The 25221-nt window shown below is 41.7% G+C and overlaps 1 protein-coding gene across 3 annotated transcripts in view; it reads right to left on the bottom strand.

Moving 5' to 3' along the window:
- Positions 1-25221, bottom strand: part of DYNC2H1 (dynein cytoplasmic 2 heavy chain 1) — a 669732-nt gene that overhangs the window by 250443 nt on the left and 394068 nt on the right. For all 3 annotated transcript variants that reach the window (XM_073613106.1, XM_073613107.1, XM_073613108.1), the window contains 3 exons: positions 22451-22523; positions 7079-7239; positions 1850-1975 (listed from right to left, as the gene is read on the bottom strand). In XM_073613106.1, the coding sequence (XP_073469207.1) occupies positions 1850-1975; positions 7079-7239; positions 22451-22523 (360 nt within the window). The remainder of the gene's footprint in view (positions 1-1849; positions 1976-7078; positions 7240-22450; positions 22524-25221) is intronic.

Genomic DNA, 25221 nt, shown 5'->3' with positions numbered 1-25221 from the left:
CAGGATTTTTGACTCAGCCAATCAGAGGAAGCTTTGTATTCACTGACAGAATACAATACTGCTTATGAATGGCTGAGTGCCACTCAGCCTGGCACTATTTTATTCTGGGTGTGAAACAGGAAGGTCTCATCTCACACCAGAACTCACTGCTGTAGACTGTACGTAGCTGAGGCTACATATAGTTTATACAGCACACCCAGTAGGCGCACATGTTATTGTAGCGAATAGTTTGTTTGACCCAGCTTGGCTCAAATTAACTTTTTAAGGTGAACATAAAGCTGGAGATCAGCTCTAAAGCTATTTTACCATTTGGTAAGAAGATGTAAATACTTGAATATCCATAGCCTGGGCACAGGGGCACAAAAAAAAAAAACAGGACAGCTGTCAGCTGCCAAAGCTTATAGTCCTGTTTGTTGCTGGAAGCTTCCATTAACTGGATCCCAGAAGTGATGCTAGATCTACAGCAAAGTATTCTTCTTATTTACAGGTCAGGGTGTACCTACTGAGTCAGTAGATTTGATGCTGCAGTAATATTTGTGGCTGGGAGTGACTAGCTATTTTTTACTACATTCATATTTAGGGATGCATGATATATTTACACATTTATTTTTATTATTGATGGTTTAGTCATTATATTTTTATATCACAGTTCCTTTTTCATTTTTATTTATGCTTTATTTTTTCTCTGAACACTCAACATTCAGTAGACATTTTTTGTTTAAGTGGGAATATTGTTGGGTCATATTCATAGAATATATATGCTGCATCATGTCATTCTTTGTTTATAGGCATTTTTTTCAGTGATTTGGTTTTGTTTTCATGATTCCTCTCCATATTACTTTTTTTTTCCTTCTTGATCATTTCTTACTTTGTATGGAAATTATTTATTTTATGTTTCTGTCTTGTGATTTTTACTGCTGCAGACCTGGACTGTATGGGTTGTGATCATCCTTGGTGGGTGGTTTTTACTCTGTCCATTGATTGATCCCACCTGTCGGCTTGTAGTCTTAAGCGAACAAGTACACCTGCGACAATTAGTAATGAGTAAGCATGGGAGTAAAAAAAAGCATCTACTGAGCATCTGTGGACCTTGTGGTTGTCATGTTTCATCTTTTAATGGATATTCAATAAAGAAGTCGATTTTATTTTCTGTATGTGCCGCCAACTTCTTCATTCTTCAAAAATTGTTTTGGCTGTGTACCAGGCGGGCACCCGGGTTCTCACAGCAGTGTATGGGATCTTGCAGGCTGCTTTGGAGCAGTGTGCAACCAGCTCTTCCATGCATTGGTCTGCAGCATCCTACAAAGTGATAAGCCTGTCCCATTAACTAGCACTCTTTACATGATTGAGGCAACCACAGTCTTCAGTGCTGGAGTAGAGACTCATTATGACAAATATCCACCGCCTTTAAAATACTAGGAATCATAACTCTTTGTTATAGGAAACTCTACATTACACAGTCTGCCAGTTATAATAAATAAATAGATTAATTTGGGTTTACACAAAAAGTGATTTTGATAAGCTTTAATAAATAGTTTGGCTTGGTGGTCCTGACTTTTAAACACAAACACAGATCAGCTTGTTAACTTCTGATAGTAACCAGTCATAATGTCACCATCTCCACTAATGGCATGCTGTTCAAATTAAGACCTGTTGATGCCAAAAAAGGAATTACAGGTTATGTGTAACGTCCATCACTAGGCTTAAAACACAGCTTACCAGGCATCAGACCTATATAAATGTTGTTCTTGAAATGATGTTGCATTCATGAATGAAAGTAAAGAATAAAAAAAGAAAAAGATATGTTTAAATATTTTCAGAATTTAAGAAATATTTTTGTCTGACTTGCCTTTTCCAGGACTGGCAGCCAAGAGATGACGAGATGCAGATTCTTGAGGCAAAGCCATTCCCCTTCCCGGGCGCATTCTCTCAGTGTCTGGACCGCCAGATCGGCTTGGCCCTGTCCCATCGCCACCTACAAGGACAGTTTTGCACTCAAGTCAGCAAATTCTTAACAATTACACATAGCTGTCAGTGTATGGTTATAAAGTGTAGCTATGTTCTAGACAAAGTAAAGGCAGGATTTTCAATGCAGAGAATTCAATTTAAGCAATTTACTACAAACTAGGGAAACCACTGTGGCATGTAGTACAAATAGATTAGTAAAAAGATAAAAAGGTGGATATTTGTGTTCACCCTTAAAGCCAGCTCCCAAAGTTCTCCATCCCAAGGTTTAAACTTTCAAAAACGAATAAGAAAAAGAGTGCTTCTGGACTCCAAAAGCAACATGAATACTCTCACCAAACATCCCTATAGAAGTTGCTCTTAAAGCAGTGTTCCAGCCGCAATTTTTTATATTTTTTTTTTAAGTCAGCAGCTACAAACACTGTAGCTGCTGACTTTTAAATAAGGAAACTTACCCGTCTAGGGAGCCCGCGATGTCGGCCCCCCGAAGCCGATCCATCTATCGGATCGGGTGCAGGCGCCGCAATTACAACTAAGGGAAACCGGCAGTGCAGCCTCGCGGCTTCACTGTCGGTTTCCGACTGTGCGAGTCCCGTGGCACTTTGTGAATGGCCAGCCTGTCTTCTGGGTCACACACAGGCCCCAGAAGACAAAAGGAGTGCTCGCCGACGAAGATGCTCTGGTCCATGGCTCGGCTGAATCGGAAGTACACTTGTACTTCCAAAATAGTACTATTGGAAAAAAAAACTTCAATATCCAAAAACGAGGGGTGGTCTTTTGTTTGCGACCACCTCTCAAAAGTGGGTGGAACTCTGCTTTAAAGCGGAACTGCAGTCTGCACATATAATTTGTAATAAAAACATCTTTGCCATTCTGAAGCTTCCCTCCAACCACTTTGCATATTATTTTATACATAATGTGATTCTGTACTTGCCAAATATTCTCCAGAAATCTCCCTCCAACATGCATAGTCTGGCTGCAGCTATTTTAACTGTGAGCAGCTGAAACCGCTGCCTGTTCACTTCCTGGATTTACACAGCCACACAAAGGCACACCTCCAGCTCTGCAGCTCTCATTGGCCCTCTCAAGACTCATTGCCCCTCCCTTCCTAGCAAACTCTCACGAGAGTGAGAGAGAGAGAGCTGTGCATGTTGTCATAAGCCTAGGCTTTTTACCAGACAAAAAACAGGAAGTGGGCTGTATAAGGTATTTACTGGCAGAAAAAAAAATGTTTTACTATCCAAAGTTAAAACAACAAGGGCAGAAGATTTAATAGATGGAAAGATGAAGAAATGACCAAAGGTCTGCATTAATGATAAACTGCTCAATGCTTATGCCATCCCACAAGCAGAAATCGGATTTGTATTTTTTTACAATGATGATATATATAGATATATCTATATTTCTATATATATATATATATATATATATATATATATATAGATATATCTATATATCTATATATATATATATGTTTATTTATAACCCCAGATTCAGTATTCGGACAGAGGAGGAAAAAAATCTGTCCTACAAAGGCTTACAATTCGTTCCAATTTGGAAACTCACCACATTAACAAAATGTTTCCAAAAAGCCCTATTGTAAAAAGTGAGAATGTAGAGAGAGATCCCCCCAGGCCCAAGTCCTTTTCTAATCCTGTTTAAGTTAATGGGGAGAGCCTCAATATTTTGTTGAAAAGTAGTCCTTAAACTGATTTGGAAAATAAAAGCAGAGAAAATAACCCCCTCCCCCCAACCCCGCCCAGAAACCCATAGTTTCAGGAGTCTGGTCTCACACTTCAAGCCTTTCTGAATACATGGACCTCCACATACAGCAATTGGTGCAAAAGCTACTCCAATATCGAAAAAAACATAAAAGACGTTCTAAAATGCCTGGGTGATATCCAATGGCAGGATGGATGGCACTTGGTAACGTTGTGATGTAAAGGCTCTAAGTATAATAACTGACTATGGCTGGGGGATACAGGCAGTAATAAAAGCCCCGAAAGAAACTACAGTAAAACCTTGGATTGCGAGCATAATTAGTTCCAGAAGCATGATTGTAATCCAAAGCACTTATATATCAAAGCAAATTTCCCCATAAAAAATAATGGAAAATCAAATGATTCGTTCCACAATCATTTATTCATAAAGTCCTTCAGTTTATAGTCCATATAAAAATATTATAGCAATGTGATAGGTTGTGTAACCATAAAATGTCCATCCATAAATGGAAGCCCCCACAAGGGGATTAGAAGCAAAATCCAGCAGGAGCTACAGAGTTTAAAAGAGAAGAGGGGCACCTGTAAGTGTAGCAATATGGTTACATTTAATAAACATTTAGCAACTCACATGATGATTAAAAGAGGCACATCTAAGTATGCAGGCATCCGGGGTACAGCTGTTTGCAATTGTGATAGGGGGGACTACCCTGCAGTAGAGTGATCTGAAAGCAAGGCTTGAACCGCTCGTGGAGCGCTGAGTGGAAGGGACGACGTGAGTGGCGGTGAGGAGGATGGTCTATGTGGACATCTTTACCCCGGATGCCTGCATACTTAGATGTGCCCGTTTTAATCATCAACCATGTGATTCGCTAAATGTTGTACCTTCATTAAAGGTAACCATATTGCTACACTTAGAGGCGCCTCTCTTCTACTTTATACTCAGTTGTGACATGGCGCTACTTGTATATCAAGACATCGTTTGTATATCAAGTCAAAATTTATAAAAAAAAATTTGCTTGTCTTGCAAAATGCTCTCAAACCAAGTTACTCTGAAACCAAGGTTTTACTGTACTGTAAGTGAAGAGAAATTCTAATTCCTTGCAGAAGGCCTTTATCTATACATTGTTTCTATTTGAAAGACTCTACTAATTACATTATCCTGTTTGCATTGCACTTCAACCATGAGATGGAATAGGCATGTGCAATGTATTGTCAAGTGAAACTAATACTATTGAAGCATCTGCGGTATGAAGAAAAAAGTTCAACATGTCATTACAGTGGTATTACAGTGGGGATGTCTTAAGATGATATTCTGGCCAAACTGGTTAGATAAAAAATTAATCCAATAACTATCACAAGTATCTTTTCTTAAGAAAATGCTTGTCCCCAAGCTACCCAGTGGTGCTCACACAATAAAGACCTACTCATTTGTTCCCATGTTTTCTGATGATGAGAGAAATTAGTCAATCTGATCCTCCCTTTTGATGACTAGCAAGAATTACAAAAGTAACATATAGTTATTTCTCTTGGTTGGGATTTTATAGACAAAAATACTACAAAAAAAGTTCTTAGTGTTTAAAAACCATATACATCGTTTTATTACATCATTGTTAAAATCATCATATATAAAACAACATAAACAAGTTGATGACGTAATCCGCAAAGAGATCACCATGCTATAACATACTAGCAATTGTAGTGCTTCATCTTGTGCATCTTCAGCTATACACTGAGGATTACAAAGTGATTACACACCCATTCTAGCAGTTGATGTTTCACATGTTCTATCCCACCATGCTTATGTCCCCCTGATAAAAATTCTGGATGAATTGAAACACGTTGGGGCTTATTTTCATGACAATATTGAGGCACTACAATTGCCGATTTGTTATAGCATGGTGATCTCTTTGTGGATTATGTCATCAACTTGGTTATGTTACTTTATATACAGTTTGATGATTTTAACAATGATGTAATAACATTGTGTATCTTTTCACACACTAAGAAAGTTTTTTGATATTGTAGTATTTTGTGCCTATGAAATCCCAATCAAGAGAAGTAAGAATATGTTTGTACATGTAGTGATGAGGCACTGTAATTAACCAGACTAGACTATTTATTTTAAGATTACAAAACTAAGTGACTAGGTCTCCATATTTGGCAAGCAATGGAAAGCCTAGGCCTTTAGATATTTGGCTAGAACTAGAATAACCCTTTTTTCCAGGAAATGGGAGTATGTCACACTTTTTCTTACGCTTTATCCATTGCAGCATGCCAATTAATGCAGTTTTTGTTAGCATTTGAGTACAGATCCACTTTACAGGAAACTGACAAGGAAGCACATAAAACAGTTTTCTTCACAGCAAATGGGTGACAGGTCTTCCTTAAAGGAAAATAAAATTGTATTTGGAGTGTGGCTTTATATCCTGCCAAGTGTTTTTTGTGGCATGTGATCCTAATAATAAGATCTACCTTCAGCACTGATCCTGCCATGGCAGCCATCTGCATTTTTTGGACTACTTTATTCTTAGCAGATTAAGTAGCAGCTAGTGACATCATAATACTGGAAGGAATCTTTAGCACTTTTGTGTAGTCAAAAAAGCATTATACTGTATTAAGAATACAGTGCAATGCAGAGAGGGAAATAAGAAAATTAAACTCCTGGTTGTCACTGCTAGATCAGGGTGGGAAATTCCGCACTCGGGGTCATTGTCTAAAAAAACATAGGGGAAAAAGCACTGATCTACTTTATCCAACAATGAAAAAAAGGTTTGTGTGGTGTTAAACTAAAAGCCTATGCATGTTGGTAAGAGACACGTCTGCCTACACCAGGACAGACAATACAGCCATTCCTTACAAGTGGCCTCACATTTCCTGATAATCACAATAAATGTATAATTACAGTGCGTTTACTAACACCAAACTCCTACACAAATTAATCTCCCCATTGCTGCAATGGTGTTATGAACGTGCCAAGGGGAAACAGCACGAAACAATCAGGATCTTAGCTGGTACAGATGTGATGTCAAGGTTTAACTATTGCCCTAAAATTCATTAAACCATTGTATTTAGGAAAAAAGTGAGCAACAGCATTTCCTATTCTCCTTTGATACGGTTTGCTCCTGAACTGCAAGTACACTTTATTCACTGTGCATGGAATAACTGAAAAACACTTAAGATGTGTATTATACATGAAAATAAACCTCTTCAACACAATAAACCTATAAAAAACAATGGGATCTGACCAGTAAGCACAGCTCACAGCATATGAACATCATACTATTTACCCATGAAACCCTATTTTAGATGATAAAATAGCTCCACCTAGAGTTTTACATTCAAAACCTGAAACCCACACATAACAAATCAACCAGGTAGTCTCATATACTTACTTCACGATAACATTCTCTGCCAACTTCAGCACTGGCCAGTTCCTGTAGTTCCTGGGATGGGTCAGCTCCAGGAGATATAATAATGAGAATGGGTTCAATAGCCAGTGTTTCCTTACTGAGACGTTTTAAGTTTAGAGGAGCAGGAGACAATTCTTTCAGTCCTAAAAAAAAACCCAAAAAAAAAAACACCAAAACAGAAGAGGGTTAAACAAGCCCAAATATCAGTTTCATTGCATTTAGATACCAAACGAGTGAGGAATATGACTGCAACTGTAAATCCGTTATAAAGGTACAATAACAGCAGCCCATATAGCAATTATGAGTTATGAGAGGGAGGCCCAGTGTACGATCCCTCCTAAACATTCCTACTTTGTTAATTATAGGAAGGACCAGCAGATTTGAATGTAATAACAATGTTGATTCATTGATAAATCAAGCATTTACAGATTTCTGTTAACCATTGAGCAGTGGAAGGCAGATCCAATATTGTACTTGGCAGTTTATCAGTAACCACAAAAAGATTTAAAGAATAGACAACTGGAATACAGTTGCTGCTCTGGTGGGTGAACTGTTCTTCTGGGAAACATGAAAAAAGCTTGGGCCATAAAAATAAATTGGATAGCGAGGATGTGGTTATCTAGAGGATATAGGAAGTGAACCGAAGGATGCCAAACCAAGGTCTAAGTGTAAAGTTTCTTTATTGTTATTCAGTCGACACACATTGGGAATCATAAGGGCAATACTTTATTAGGGCTGTGAAATTTAAAAAAAGGTGAACTGGACTGATTGAGCTTTGATAAAAGACCAGACTAACCATGGAAGTGTGGCAAAGACTCTTCGTCACTTTGCTGCCATCATATCACTAATTTTGTTGTTTATCAAGGCCCATTCAGCCTGGTTCTTCTCACTGTCCACAGCTATATAGCTATGTACAGAATATAAGGGTGCAGCCTTATATTCACCAAAACACATTGACTAATTAAAAGTATTTTCAAAATAAATTTGACTTGAGCCCTATATTTGGTTTTGCATTAATGTTACACTTTCCACATGTCTTGTCTAAAGCGTTTCATAGTTGCCTTTTTGATTTGAGAGCAGCCTAACCTGCAATGTAAGACCAAAAGTTTGTGGACACCTCACCATCACACCTATATACTGTAATTTAGTTGGACATCCCATTCCAAAATCATGAGAACTTTTATGGAGCTGGACTTCCCCTTTGCGGCTACACCAATTTTCATTCTTCTGGTAAGGCTTTTCACACGGATTTTGAATGTGTCTGTGGAAATTCGTGCTCATGATCAAATTAAAAAAAAAAAAAAAAGATTTGGTGAGCTCAGGTACTCATGTTGGATAAAAAGACTTAGTTTGCATTTGGAGTTCCAGTTCCTCCCAAAGGTGTTTAGTAGGGTTAAAGCGAGGGTTTTGTGCAAGCCACACGAGCACCTCCATGTCATTAGAGACCTGGGTTTGTGTGCTGGGGCACAGAGAAGCTGGAACAAAAACAGAAATTCCCCAAACTGTTGCCACAAGGTTAAAAGCACACAACTGTTTAAACATCTTTTTGTGCTGTAGCGTTAACTGTGACCTTCAATAAAAACACCTAAGACACCTAATTTTAAGGACTGTTTGCATACTTTTAAAAAAATCATCTAACTTTGATATATGGAAAACACTTCCCTTATTACACTAGGTCAAACTTTTGAGATTCAGCAACATCACATCCATATACCAGAGGCTGAGAAGGTGTCAGAGTGATTAGGCATAAAAGGAGGAAGCAATATAAAAAAAAAGGACAATTAGCGCAGACAATTAATAAATATAGAAAATTGCAAGCTGTACACTAGAGGCTAATCACATCACCTCAAACGAATATAAAGAATAAAAATTAGTGTAGTGCAATATTGAACAAGGTAAGTCCATACACAGGTATAGAAGAACTATAAGTGCAAGGATGGAAGATGAAGACACCTTGTGGGAAGATGAATTCCAATATACTGATAATTCTGAGTGACAGACCCTCCTCCGGCAAATAATTGCTCTTACCAGATAAGGTGGACCCCTGAGCTAACAGAAGGTCAAACACACTTGTATCCACAATGGGATGGAGATAATTCACCAACAGCAGTGGAACCGGATCACCCAAGTCGAGTATGAGAAAAAATAAACACGCTCTAAGTGCTCTCTGTTAAGTCACTTAATAAAAATCATCCCAAAGTAGCAACACTTGTGAAGCAGTGGCACTATGTAGTGCTGCATATAACAATTGATATGCCAGCAAAATGATAAAAACAGCAATAATCCAGAGATGGCAGTTGGTGACATCCACAAGACAGCTCCTCCCCGTATGTGTTACGTCCTACGGGCGATCGTCAGCGAGGGTGGGGCTATCACGTCACCTGGATGTTTAAATGGACAGCTGGTCTCCATGGAGAGCGCGGAGAAACGGAAATACAAGTCATCCATAGTGATCTCAAATTCCTATGGGGACACAGGCTGGCAAAATGGAACCTATATAAAAGATTCTTATATATAATGGCTGTAAGGGGATAGGGGTTGCCAATTGCAAACCTCCACCTCAACTATAAAAGCCCTGTGCAATAACTAAAAGCATAAATTTGACGTGTAAAACCTGCGGTCATCTCTGTGTATGGACTTACCTTGTTCAATATTGCGCTGCACTCATTTTTATTCTTTATAAAAGGAGAAAGACAGATTTTGGTTTCCGGAGATTTGAGAACAGTTCCAGTCCACACAGACATAGGACAGAGAAATCAGGGTATGGGAGGATGGCTCTACTCTTCTAAATAAGCTTTTCTTACTCATTTGAGTTTGAAAAATACATAATACGAAACTGACAATTTCACGTAGAAAACAATTTTTAACGAGGAATGGAAAACAAATGGGAGACAGCTCTATAATCACAAGTGGAGACACAATAAAACTGGCCTAACAGAACACTGAAATAAAGCCCAGGCCTGCTGGTGGATTTATTCTGTCGCTGGCTCAGGGATAGTAAAGAACACAAAATGCTATTTCTGTTACTTGTTTATAAGTGATCTGTAACATTCCACTGGTTATTAATGTCTAAATTCTTTAGACTCTCAATTACTTGTCATTGTAAACTTCCTCCAACCATGTGCAATGATTCAGAGGAAATTTTTTCCAATAGAGACCACAGATTGTGGACAAGAAGGGTTTATATAAGAATTATGAATGTCTGTGGAAATTTGTGCTCATGCAGATTTTTACAAAAAGTTTGGTGAGCTCAGGTACTGATGTTGGATGAAAAGACTTTGCAATTGGAGTTTCAGTTCATCTCAAAGGTGTTCAGTAGGGTTAAGGTAAGGGCTCTGTGCAGGCCACGTGAGCTCCTCCACATCATTGTAGACCTGGGTTTGTGTGCAGGGGCACAGTGAAGCTGGAACAGAAAGAGAAATTCACCAAACTGTTGCCCCGAGGTTCAAAGCACACAACTGTTTAAACATCTTTGTGCGCTGTAGCATTAACTGTGACCTTCAATAAAAACACCTGACTAGGACACCCAATTTGGAGGATTGCTTGCATACTTTTGGGCATATAGTAAAAAAATAATTGAACTTCAATATATGGAAATCACTTATCTTACTATAGTAGATCAAACCTTTTGAGACTCTGCAACATCAAATCCATATACCAGGGGCTGAGAAGGTGTCAGTGTGACTGGGCTTTACAGATTTACTGGCTTTAGACATAAAAAGAGGAAGACAGATTTTGTTTTCCTGAGGATTGCTAACAGTTCTAATCCACACAGACATAGGATGGAGAAATCAGGGTATGGGAAAATGGCTCTACTCTACTAAATAGCTTTTTTTATAATAACATAATAATAACCTGCCAATTTCGTGTAGAAAACTATTTTTAATGAGGAATGGGAGACAGCTCTATAATCACATATGGAGGCACAATAAAGCTGGCCTAACAGAACACTGAAATAAAGCTTAGGCCTGCTAGTAGATTTATAGAATATTCTGTCACTGGCTCAGGGATAGTAAAGAATGCAAAGTGCTATTTCTGTTACTTGTTTATAAGCAATCTAACATTCCACTGGTTAATAACGTGAAATTCTTTAGAACCTCAATTACTTGTCATTGTAAACAGCCCCCAACCACATGCAATCATGTTTCAATGGAAACCACATCTCCAAACAGATTGTAGACATGGACCTTATATATCATAAAACACTTAATTGCAGAATTGGGTCAAAATCAGCTGTGGATGGGAAGTAATTTCATTATGTAAAAATAATTAAAATAAAATATTAAATACATTATGCCAGAATTGGCTAATGTATGTTTTGAATGTACAAGCCAGATAAAATTTTTAACCACAAGTATTTATTGTGGAAAATAAATAATTGGCATGCTATTACTGAAAAAGCAAAGTCTGCCGAGCAGACAAATAAAACAAGTTATTATTTGACGATAAAAATTAAATGTAAAAGGCAACCTGTGAGTGCAGAAAAATGTCAACTGAGACTGCCAATTTGTTTTTAAAGGTGCAGACCCCAGGCCTGTCATCACAAACCCACCTTCACTACCTAGAAAGTCATGGATCTGAAACAAGTATACAAGAATAAAATAAAGCCTTAAAGTGGTTGCAAACACGCACATATACCCAGTGAAGTGACTGGTGTAAAGTGATAGGGAGATGAAACAAATCCTCCTACATGCACTTTACCTGTTTATTTGCAGTCTTTTCTACTCTACAGCCATTCAAAGTCCAGAATTTATAAAGCTTGTCTGAGCTTCCAGAAAGCAGGGGGCGGAGAGCTGAAGTTACACTTTGCAGAGCTCAGCGAGGAGAGCTGAGAGCTGATTGGAGGAAAGGGACACACCCCCTTGCACACAGGAACAGAGCTGAGGCTTTCAATCAAATGCTGTGTGGTGGAGATCCCTCCCTGTAATTTTTTTTCTCATGGTGTCAGGAAAACTTTGCAAAAGTGACTCATGCAGATAGCAGAGGAATGTGGCAGCTATCTCAGCATTCACACACCTAGAACAAAGTACTACATACGCTTTGTCTGGTAAAAGGGAGGGGTAACTTTAGGGGAAGTTTGGTTAGACTTAGCTCTTATCATTCTGTCTTTGCAGATGCACTTCAATGCAAATCAGTCAGATCACAAAAAATGCAAAATGAATGGATTTGTATAGGCATGACCCAAATTACCTCCAAACCTCTCTCTCTCCTCTCTGTAACATGTCCCAGTATGTAAAAAGTTCAAGCAGGATTGCTGCACTTCAAATTTATGAAATAAACAATGTTTATTTATTAAATTTTAAGTGTAACAGTCCTGCTTGGACTTTTTGTATATGGACCATGGGACAGCCTGATTACATTGCACTTGGAGCTCCCCGAAGTGCTATTCACCACATCTGTCTTGGAGATATATCTATTTATTTGCTTTTACCTTATTCCCGTAGGGAGAAACCGTTTTTGTTACTGCCTGTGACATCACCAGCTTGCAAAATTCAGGGTTTCCCAGCAAGCAGCAAAGAAGAATATTATCTTTTTGCGGGTGCCTGCTGTCATACCAGTAGCTTACTCTTACACTTTTTTAATGTGAGAGGTGGTGGCAATCTTAGGGTTGCCACTGCTTTTGGGCCCTAAGAAGTGACCATTACTGCTAGCATCTAGGGAGCTCAACCATCTCCTCACATCATCACTGAACAAATGGAGGCTTCTGGTGTTATTAAAAAAAATAGCTCTCCATGAAATACTCTCTGTCGCTCTGGTACTGTCCCTGCAGACTCACTGCTCCAACATCCAGTGCCTTGTAGCAAGATTCAGCCCTTCTTCAGGGTTGAATGATACCCAGCATCATTCAAACCACTTTCTGAGAAACCAGTGTATCAAGGACCTACACCATGGGGGCGCATCATTAAGCCATCCTGGGCTTACAGGTGAATGCTGCACAAAACTGTGCTATATCAATACTTCATAGGGGGGTGAAGGCACAAAATGGGTGGAGGCATCCTGGAATTTAAAGTTTCATCCTTAGAAAGCACAGTGGCCAAACAATGAAAATTAATAGAAACACACAGCAACATGAATACACTGCACGTTAATGTGCATGAAAGCATGTGCAAAAGCGTGCCACAACATTTATGCACAAGTCTAAATGTGGCCTTAAAGAGATAATAAACACACACTGCTTCGTTTACATTGTCCCTTCATTTTCTGTATGTGGATGATGGCACTGTTTTTCTAATTGATATACAGCTGTCACATGACTTAGCTCTTTCCCAGCCTGTCTGCAGGGAAACGTAAGCAGGAGGAGCTTCTAATCCTCTGCTGCTGGTCACGTGTTCAAAATAAAAAAACAGCCTTTGGCATACAGAGTAAAAATAAATAAGTAATATCAATAAACAGTTTTAAATTGGCATACAAATATATATTTGAAATTAAATCTTTATTATTTTGTGGAAGTAACATGGTATGTGTGGATTTCTGCCAGTCACAGGGTGTGTCATGCCCCTCCAGCCTGTGTCTTAGAATAAGAGGGAGGTGAAGCCTCCAATAATCTACATGTAATATCCCGCCCCCATTGGGTTTAGCTGGTTAGTGGACATGGAGGAGGGAGGGAGTGGGCTATCATTTACCACATGTGTGACTCTATAGTCACATGGGCTACTCAAATGTAATAGGTAGGAAATGCGCACCATAGAAACTGACTGAAAAATAAGCATGTGCAGAGTTGAATTGGGGACATGGACAGAAGGGGGAGACAGAGAGCAGCAGAATCAACCAGTTTTTTTGCAGGATACAGAAAACGAATGTCATAGTGACCAACTGAGTATGGACAGCAAGTAATATGCCATTTATATTTTCCAGGATGTGGGTTTAGTGCCACCTTAAACACAAACACGGTGCATAATTATTCAGTTATTGATGTATACTGATAAGATTATATTAAGCAAATCACATTCACATCACATCCGCAGATTTCCTTCAAGAGAAAAGCTCTTTCCTGATGCCGACAAGCAGGACTGCCTTCTGCATGTTTCTTGCTTGTCTTTATGGAAATGATCCTTTCTAGAACATTAACATAAGGAGAATAGTAAATGTCTGCAAGTTTCAGCAGCAATTTCTAACCATTTAATGTGTCCATCTTGTACTGTCACTTCCTTTGTAAATGTCAGCAGAAAAGCCAACAGTACCCCAGGAGAATCAGCTACTGCAAAGCTATTAATTCTTTCCTAATGTAGGGATGGCATATAATGCTCTATATATATAAGTCCTGTCACAGAACTATCTCAATAGAATGTCTCCAGTACACCATTAATGTGCAGTCTGCTGCTGTATCAAATCCAGTCGGCTCACCAGCACTGTGCTATGTCACAGAAAACTAGGAAGCATTTGAGTAAATTGCAGTTCTTTGTAGGATTACCTGAAGAGAACCAGACACAACTAGGCTTGTACAACAATTTGAATACTGTAAGTTTGTAGGTTTAAATATGAAAAATTCTAATTGGCCTGCTTAATTACGTTTACTTTGTTTGAGCTTGTCCTATAAAATATATAAAATATTTTATAGGACAATAAGACAAGATACAGCCCAACCTGTGCCCAAGATGTGGCTAATCTAGGCACTTGCTGGTGAATTCTTTTTTTGACAAATCCCGGAAAATGCAATACCTGGCCCACTCCTTCAACATAGTGTAGGGGCTGTGATTGAACATATGACTGATGAGTTCATGAGGTGTGTTGTAATAGTGACTCCTGTTGCTTCCACACTCAAAAGATGTCATGGATGATGTCATGACTGTCAGCATTAGAAGTATAACTTAAAAGCCTAATAATGCCAAACTATTTAACCACTTAAGGACCAGCCTCGTTTTGGATTTTAGGTGTTTACATGTTTAAAACAGGTTTTTCTGCTAGAAAATTACTTAGAACCCCCAAACATTATATATGGTTTTTCTTCTAACACCCTAGAGAATACAATAGCGGTCATTGCAATACTTTTTTTTGCACCGTATTTGCGTAGCGGTCTTATAAGCGCACTTTTTTTGGAAAAAATTCACTTTTTTGAATAAAAAAATAAAACAACAGTAAAAGTTATCCCAATTTTTTTTATATTGTGAAATATAATGTTACGCCAAGTAAATTGATACCCAACATGTCATGCTTGAAAATTGCGCCCGCTCGTGGAATGGCGTCAAACTTTTACACTCAAAAATTTCCATAGGCGACGTTTAAAAAATTCTACAGGTTGCATATTTTGAGCTACAGAGGAGATCTAGGGCTAGAATTATTGCTCTCGCTCTACCGGTCGCGGCGATACCTCACATGTGTGGTTTGACCACTGTTTTCATATGCGGGCGCTACTCGCGTATGCGTTCGCTTCTGCGCGCGAGCTCGTCGGGACGGGGGGGTTTTAAAAATGTTTTTTTTTTTACACTGTTTAAAAAAAAAAAAAAAATTGTGTCACTTTTATTCCTATTACAAGGAATGTAAACATCCCTTGTAATAGAAAAAAGCATGGCAGGACCTCTTAAATATGAGATCTGGGGTCAAAAAGAACTCAGATCTCATATTTACACTAAAATGCAATTAAAAAAAAAAAAAAAAGTCATTTAGAAAAATGACATTTGAAAAAATATGCCTTTAAGAGGCGTGGACGGAAGTGACGTTTTGACGTCGCTTCCGCCCAGCAGTGTCATGGAGCCGAGTGAGCGCCATCTTGGCCTCACTAATCTCCAGAAACACCACGGCACAGGACGCGATCGCCTCCGCCGCTACCGACGGCTCCGGTAAGCGGCGGAGGGCACCGGATCGCGGCGGGAGGGGGGGGGCCTCTCCCGCCACCGATAAAAGTGATCTCGCGGCGAATCCGCCGCAGGGACCACTTTTATCTGAAAGCCGGCCGCCGCACGTAAACGGGGATACCGGGGTTATGGCAGCTAGCTGCTGCCATAACGATATCCCCGTTCAAACTTAGGACGTACATAGTCGTGCGGCGGTCGGGAAGTGGTTAATATATTTTAATCAGTTATCTGCAAGTTTTTCTACTTCTAATATACTTTATTAAATATAGGTTGTAATTGGCAAAGCCAATTCTTTTCATAGAAACAATTTTTTTGTTTTATACATGTTTTTGTAACGCTTTTTTTTTCGTCTAGGGGTTCAGGGACCCGAGATATACTCACCTAATCCTCCCAGTGCAAGGCTGTTCCCTTCGGCTCCTGCTCCCCACGTGGTCTAGTGGTCTTGTGTGGTGGACAGTTCCTGACGTCATCACGTCCACAAACCAATTCATGGGGGAGCACCATTTTCCAGAAGGTTGAAGGATCAGGTGAGTATAGACTCTGTGTTCAACCCTAGACAAAACGAGCAGTTAACCCATTCAGTGTGTGCACAGCCCCACTGCACGGGAAAACGTTTTTTTTTGCCCAAAGTTGGGCTTAAACTTTTTTGTCTGAGTTTGAGTATAGATCTATGTTTGTCCCAAATCCTTCCCATATAAACTTATTCTGCACTAGTTTTCTTTCTCATTTCCCTCATTCTTACGAGCAAAACCAGATCTTTTTTGCTAGAAACTTTATGTTACTAATCAGTCGCTATTCATCCTCTTCCTGATGTATTTTAATTGGTCATTGCATTAAACGAATATGGGGGGAATGTCCAAAAGTGGACACCATAGGTCAAACTCTCAGCAGTCAGGCTGTTACAATAAAATAAGGAAGCTCAGAAAACAAACATACAATTTATCAAATTGATTGATAAACACAATAAGTTAAATGGGACAGGTCCAATTTGAAGTACACTATATCATCCGTAGTGGCAGAAGCCAAAGCAGGGCCCTAGTGGGAAAAGCTACCCTTAAAATTTGTACAACTGTGACAGGATTTGCTTGGCATTAAACTGAAACTCTGTATCACATTGCTCACTTTTTTACTCTCAGTTATGTACATGGCTGCTTGCATTAAAGTGGGATATGTCATGGCTGAAGCAAGAAGAAGAAGAAGAAGAAGCTGTCTGGTCTGAAGACCTATAACAACCTGACAAAGGTCAAACTCATTCCCACTCAATACAAAAGCAATTCACTTTTGTTAGGGATTCTCTTCAATGAATAATGTAATACAAAGATGAGCAAGTATCCCCAGTCAGCCAATCAGAATGAAGATGTTAAGCACCATAAATAGTGGTGGCAGTGGGATGCTGATTAATGCACTTTGCTCACTGCCTATGAGCCAGATCTTTATTACATTGTAAAATTCTGCATGGTAGATTTGTGTTTTGGTAGTTAGCAGTCAAATCACATATGAGAAAATTTGTAGGCACACTATTTATCTATTAACTGCTTTGCTATCCTATGTATTTATCAGCATGATACGTAGATGTGGAGACCACAGAGACAGTGTTGTCATGGTGATAGAAGATGCAGTCTAGACGTTCACCTCCTACGATTTCATGCTCTATGAATGTTCATTTACACCAATAAAAACTAACTGAATCACTAAAGGCTGCTGTTTTTTGCATCATTCATGTAACTCCTAAATTGCACTCAAGTCCATTTCCCCCAGTGCTAGAAACTTCATGACTTATAGCCAGTATCTTCACCTACACACAGAATACTACTAAACATACACAGTATATAAATAAAATAGGATTTTTGACATACCGTAAAATCAGTTTCTCTGAGTTCATTGACAGACACAGAGCTTCCTTATTCAGAACCATAGGGTTATATCGCCTACCGTCGTAGGTGATATACACCACGCTCTCCGCTATAGGCTTTCAGTTTTGTCACAAGCAGTGTCAGAAGCATTAAAAACTCCATAGAGGGAGTGGGTTCCATGTCTGTCAATGAACTCAGAGAAACGGATTTTACGGCAAGTCAAAAATCCTATTTTCTCATTCGTTCATTGACAGACACAGCGCTTCCTTATTCAGAACCATAAGGATGTCCCAAAGTAGTGCCAAACATGAGGGGTGGGGCAGCCAACAAAAGAACAGGCCAACCAGACAATCTGGAGCTCAACGAAAACAACTGGAGCCCAACTTGAACAGCAAGAAAACCCCTTCATGAGGGAAAAACCCTCTAGACCGCAACCTGCAGAATATTGCGGCAAAAAAAGGCATACCCAGGTGCCAGCACATCCACAAATTTTGTGAAAGTGTGCACCGACGACCAGGTGGTCGCCTTGCACACTTGAGTCACTGATGCCTGATGACAGAAGGCCCAGGAGGCACTCAGTGCCCAAGTAGAGTGCGCCTTCACTGGGAAGGGAGGAACCTGACCCTGACAGAAAAGGCCTGAGTCACTGTCTGATCCATCTAGAAATGGTCGCCGAGGAAGCAGACAGCCCCTTCTTTGGCTCGTCCGCGATCACGAACAGGGAGTCTGACCTCCAAAAGGCTAGCGCCACCATTTCCGACACCCTGCGAGCAGAGGTGATAGCCACCAAGAAGGCCACCTTCTGTGAGCAGGGAAATTTCTTGAATATTTTCAAACTGAGGCTTCTGTAGAACCGAAAGCACCAGATTCAAGTCCCATGGTGGCAAGGGAGATCGCACCCGTGGAACCACATGTCGCACCCCCTGAATGAAGGTATGCACCAGGGAATGCGAAGCCAGGGGACATTGAAAGAAAACCTCCAAAGCCGACACCTGGCCCAAAATTGGAGCCACCGAAAAGGAACATGGGTGAAACTCCACTGACTCCATGAAATGTACGCTTTCCACCTCCGATGATATACCTTCCTGGAAGTACACTTCCTAGCCTTGAGTAGTGTCGGAATCACCGATGCAGGTAAGCCTCTATCCTTCAACACCTGGCTTTCAACAGCCAGGCCGTTAAAGCCAGCGATGGTAAAGCAGGGTGGAAGATCAGCCCTTGGGATAGCAGATCCTCCCAGAGAGGCAGCCGCCAGAAGGCGTCTGCGCCCAGAAGCACCAGGACAGACAAGGCCAGTCCGGGGCCCCTGGAATGACCGGAATTCCTTCAGCCTCGAACCTGCGTAACAGCCAAGGCAGAAGCTTGAGAGGAGGAAAGGCGTAGATCAGACGATACTGGCCCCACAGAGTGACCAGAGCGTCTGAGGCGTCCGCGAGAGGGTCCCGAGACCTGGTCACAAACCTCTGCACCTTCCTGTTGACCTGGGATGCCCTCAGATCTACCTCTGTAGAGCTCCAATGCAGACATATCTGCTGAAATACCTCCTGATGAAGGGACCACTCCCCTTGGTCCAACACTTGTCGACTGAGGTAATCCACCTGCCAATTGTCCTCCCTCCAAATGTGGACGGCGGAATTGACTGAGACAAAACGCTTTGCCCACCGAAGAATGCCTGCTACTTCCAGGCCCACTAACACACTCCTTGTTCCTCCCTGGTGGTTGACATAGGCCATCGCCGTGGCATTGTCCGACTGGATCCATATCGGGAGCCCCTGAAGTCGATCCGTCCAATGATCCAGACAGAGTCTGATCACCCGGAGTTCCAAGATGTTCATAGGTAGCCTGGATTCCTCCAACGTCCAGCGACCCTGAGCCGAGCTCAGGTCCAGGACTCCTTCCCACCCGGACAGACTGGCATCGGTGGTGACAACTGTCCAGTACAGAGGGAGAAAGGGTTTCCCCCGGGGGGAGAGCCGGGGAACGAAACCACCAGATCAGGGACCCTTTGGTTCCTTGGCTCAGCTTAATCTGACTGTCCAGAGACCCTGGACATATGTCACATTTTAACAAGATCTCCTTTTGCAGGGGTCTCGTATGTAACAGCAAACAGGACCGCCTCGAACGTAGACACCATCAGGCCTAGCACCCGCAAGACCAAAGGGTAACGCCGCAAACTGATAATGCTTTTCCGAGATGGCTTGTGAGTGCCAAAAGGGACGGCACCTCCACCGCAGCCGCATCCTCCATTTTTAAAGTTTCCTGCACAGATGCAATCAGTGCGTCCACCAGCGCCTTCTCGTGCTCAGCCACCAGGGCAGTGGAATCATCCTCACTGTCCAAAAAATCTAGGAGCGCAGCCGCAGACCCCGCAGGGTGGGCCCTGTCCACGGCAGCCGAATCAGATTCAGGATCTGATGAGACAGATGAAGCAGGGGAAGGCGGGGGACGTTTCTTGCTAGTCCGCCGCTCAAGAGCCACCTCCACTCGAGACACAAAGGACTCCAGGGCCACCATCAGTGCGTCAACGGATGGCTGGGACCCAGAGGGACCTGCAGCCTCTGATAGGGGGTCAGGTGGGGAAACATGCTCCTGAGACTCCATAGGGAAAGAAGAGACCCCACACGCAAAGGGTCAACCCCCACGTCGGTAGCGCTACCGGAACACCAGGACAGCCTGCAGCAGAGAGAGGAAGGGAGCCAACAAAAACTCACCACCCTACCGGCATAGCGCTTGCTGCCTCAGGTGCAGACCCGCGCAAGCGTGGCGTCCGAAAAAGAGGATAACACAGGAGTCAGCACCGAGTTAAAAGGAGGAGCTTCAGCTTGCTAAAAATGCCGTCTGGGAAACACTAATGGCCGCCACTGCCTGAGCACAAAAAACACCAAATCATGGCCGCCGAGCTACACAAACCTGATCGCCAGCAATAAGAATTCAGCAGGCACTAGGGGGAAAAGATACCGGCTACGGCAAAATGGCCGCCTGCTGCACTACACGAGGCTGACACAGACCCCAGGAAAGCCCCTGAAAGAAAGAAAGAGAGGATCTGGGCACCGGACCCCTGGGAGTGCCCAGTGCCTAAGCACTGCACCTGGCAGCGCGCACCCCCTGCCCACCAGTACTCAACCCCATCCTCCAGGATCATTCATGACAACACACTACCCCATATAGAGGAGGGAGCGGGAAAGGGGAGCTACCAGGGGACCTCCAGGGATCATCCACCCCAGGAAGAGAAGGTGCAAGGTGGCGGGAAACCCGCAGGACTGACTGACCGACCCAGGGAGGGGCCCGCGTCCACCGCAAACCCACCAAGGGGAGAGAGGGGACATTTACTCACCATACCAGTACCAGGCGGGCACCGCTTCAGACAGAACCTCCTTGCCACCGAAGTGGGGGGCTGACGGCCATGAGGGATGCTGCGTCTCGAGCCGAGACTCGGTCGTATGTGACCTCGCGAGACATTTAACTTGCAGGGCCAGCCCCCGTCCAGTTGGGCTATTTTGCAGCCGACCTAGCGCATAGCTGCGGTCTGCACACACTTGCTGGCCAGACTGGGGAGACCACTGGATCAAATGTGCAGCCCGTCGCCCAGTCCGGCAGTTGATTGCAGATCTCACAGGAAAAAATCCAGGAAAAAAACAACAAACAAAAGAAAAAAAAATTGACAGGACTAGAGATCCCAGCAGGGAACTAGGTCCTTAACTCCTGACTAGGCAGAAAAAAACTGAAGGCCTTTAACAGAGAGGGGGGTTTATGTCACCTAGGACTGCCCATGAGCATAGCCAAGTCTTTTTTCTGCCTAGTGTCCTACTCCTGTAGGGGGAGATATAACCCAATGGTTCTGAATAAGGAAGCGCTGCGTCTGTCAATGAACGAATGAGAAATATTTTTTACACAGACTATTAGTCATTATAAACCCTCTTATGACAGTCTATGGCAAATCCTACATAGTTGTATAAATAGTCTTCAAAAGTGAGTGCTAAAACATACAGATTATATTATTATCATACAGGATTTATGTAGAGCCAACAGTTTCCACAGCACTTTACAATATAAGAGAAACAGTACACTTACAATACAATTCATTACAAGAGGGTTAGGAAGGCCCTGCTCATGAGAGCTTATAATCTAATAGAGATGTCATTTGTCAGCTTTGTTAGGCTTTGGGAAAGTCTCCTCTACGTTCTTCAACTACCTGTGTCAATATTTTTTAAGAAAGTGTCCCACGTGTGTATACGTGAACGCCCTCGCTCTCTGTCAGAATCTGCAGAGAATGCAGCCATGCGGGGATCCACCCACCTGGCCGGCCGCGTCACTTATTTACAGAGCTCTGTGAATTGAAAAGGACAAGATCCAGCAGCCTTTGTGGCTGTTGGCTTGTAGTTCTCAATGAACTACCATGGCAATGTTGAGCACTGTGGTAGTTCATTGATGCTTCCTGTTAATGTGTAACTGCTTGGTCATACGATGTATGGCCAAACAGCTTACACACAGAGCCTTTAGGAGCCCTGCATAGCACCCACGTTCTGCTGATCGTGGATGCAATGATTTGAGGTTCCCAATGAAAAAAAAAAACAATAATAAATGCACATTTTTTTACCTGCAAAAAGATTTGCATTTGTTATTTTTTTTAAAAAGGTGAACTTATCCTTTAAGATGTGTTCTTTCTTCAACCACTTTAATAAACAATGCAATTAGCATTCTAATCTTACCCAAAGTCCTGCATGCAAATAACGCCATTGCACTCTGCAGTCTGTCTGGTCTAATGGCTTGTACCAATAACACCTAAAAAACACAAACAATACATTAGTGAAGCAGTTGAGAAGATATTAATGTACCTCTAACATATTTCTTTACCCTCTATACAAAAATACAGGGGGAATTTTCCAGATGTAAAGATAAATCCACTATGACCAAAGATAACTGGTGTGGCCCCATATCAAAAGGTTTATAGTTTTGATTTTCAGGGAATAATGTCATGTTTGAGTTCTACTAAAAATGAATGCTTCACATACAGTGCCTTGAAAAAGTATTCATACCTCTTGACATTTGCAACATTTTGTCATGTTACAACTAAAAACGTAAATGTATTTTATTGGGATTTTATGTGATAGATCAACACAATTTGGCACATAATTGTGAAGTGGAAGGAAAATGATAAATGGTTTTCAATTTTTTTTTTACAAATAAATATGTGAAATGTGTGGAGTGCATTTGTATTCAGCCCCCTGAGTCAATACTTTGTAGAACTACCTTTTGCTGCAATTACAGCTGCAAGTCTTTTTGGGGTTGTCTCTACCAGCTTTGCACATCTAGAGAGTGACATTTTTGCCCATTCTTCTTTGTAAAATAGCTCAAGCTCTGTCAGATTGGATAGAGAGCGTCTGTGAACGGCAATTTTCAAGTCTGGATTTAGGTCTGGACTTTGACTGGGCCATTCCAACATATAAATATGCTTTGATCTAAACCAAGGCATACAATAGAAAAAAGTCAACCTCTGTATCTCTACAGGGATCAACAAAAGTGGCTACTTTAGGCAACAATGAGTCAACACCGGAGTATGTATATAAAAATATGAATGTATTTATTAATTAAAATGCTGCTTCAGTACACATTAAATGCATCCACATGCAGGGCGTGAGCTCATGCACGTGCTGTGCACCACCAGGTGCTATAATGAAGCACTACCTTGGTGGGCACTATGGTTAGTGAATACTAATCAAACAGAAAGGCAAGGTCACATGAATCTAAACAAACGAAAAGACAAGGGACATACATATAACACAACCACAGATACAGACAGTCCGGACGCCGGCAAACCACTCCAGTGAAACTGAATACACTCACCACAAGGTGGACTCCATTACCATCCACCGGATAGGCAATAGGTGTGGGGACCAATCCCCATAAGTGTACCCAAGCAGGGGTGTACTCAGTGTCACTGTGAGTGCTCCCTCTCTGATGACATATAACCCTGGATGGCAATGATAAACTGGGGCCAAGTGAACATTTATAGCAGAATACTTAATGCAGTCGCCTGTATGTGGCTGGGTTCAAAGCATTATCCCCGGCCTGAAAGCGGTCATGTGACGCCGGCCGGACGACACGCCCACTCCCCCATCGTTTACCGTCACGGTGAAGGAGACGGAAGCTAGCAAAAAACAGAGAAGACAGGTACACCTACCGGCCTTACTGTTCTACTGCTCCACAAGGGTCACGGCGAATAATAACTCAAGTGCCCCCAAGGACCATATGGTGATGAGCGGAAATAGCACCAGCACATGCAAGCACAGAGGACAACACCAAATGTGCGGTAATGTGAAACAAGGCTTTAATATGGTGATCCATCTACGCTGACCGGCCAGGTGGTAACGTTAATCTTGCTTCTATACCCTCTTCATCCTTCACCTGTTACTTCTACCTGCAGATACCTACCCACTAACATCTGCTGTTACTATTTAGGCCAGCATTAAGGGCTTTACATGCCCCTAAAATATGTGCACCATATGGCTATAAAGCAATTGATGACTTAATGGACACCCTTGTTGTGGGATTGGACTGCCTTATATGACTGTATAGATGGTTTGGCGGATCAAGAGGCCACTGCATTTAGTAGCTGCCATGCGCTGTGTGTTTAGAGGGTTCTGATAACAGCCTCTTGAACTTCCAGGCCGGGGATAATGCTTTGAACCCAGCCACATACAGGCGACTGCATTAAGTATTCTGCTATAAATGTTTATCATTGCCATCCAGGGTTATATGTCATCAGAGAGGGAGCACTCACAGTGACACTGAGTACACCCCTGCTTGGGTACACTTATGGGGATTGGTCCCCACACCTATTGCCTATCCGGTGGATGGTAATGGAGTCCACCTTGTGGTGAGTGTATTCAGTTTCACTGGAGTGGTTTGCCGGCATCCAGACTGTCTGTATCTGTGGTTGTGTTATATGTATGTCCCTTGTCTTTTCGTTTGTTTAGATTCATGTGACCTTGCCTTTCTGTTTGATTAGTATTCACTAACCATAGTGCCCACCAAGGTAGTGCTTCATTATAGCACCTGGTGGTGCACAGCACGTGCATGAGCTCACGCCCTGCATGTGGATGCATTTAATGTGTACTGAAGCAGCGTTTTAATTAATAAATACATTCATATTTTTATATACATACTCCGGTGTTGACTCATTGTTGCCTAAAGTAGCCACTTTTGTTGATCCCTGTAGAGATACAGAGGTCGACTTTTTTCTATTGTATGCCTTGGTCTTTTTCGGCTATAGCAACATTACCAGATTTCGGTAAATGCTCTAAGGGTACATTATTATTTTTCCCTATCACCTGGTTATGTATACAGTAGGACCTGGTTTTACCCTCTTTCCCTTTGTTTGATCTAAACCATTCCATTGTAGCTCTGGCTGTATGTTTACGGTCATTGTCCTGTTGGAAGGTAAACCTTCGCCCCAGTCTCAAGTCTTTTGCAGACTCTA

This window comes from Aquarana catesbeiana, linkage group LG02 (assembly GCF_042186555.1).
Source record: "Aquarana catesbeiana isolate 2022-GZ linkage group LG02, ASM4218655v1, whole genome shotgun sequence".
In the NCBI taxonomy this organism is placed as follows: Eukaryota; Metazoa; Chordata; class Amphibia; order Anura; family Ranidae; genus Aquarana; species Aquarana catesbeiana.
Note: the sequence above shows the minus strand (reverse complement) of the source record. Positions and strands in the feature narration are given on the sequence as shown.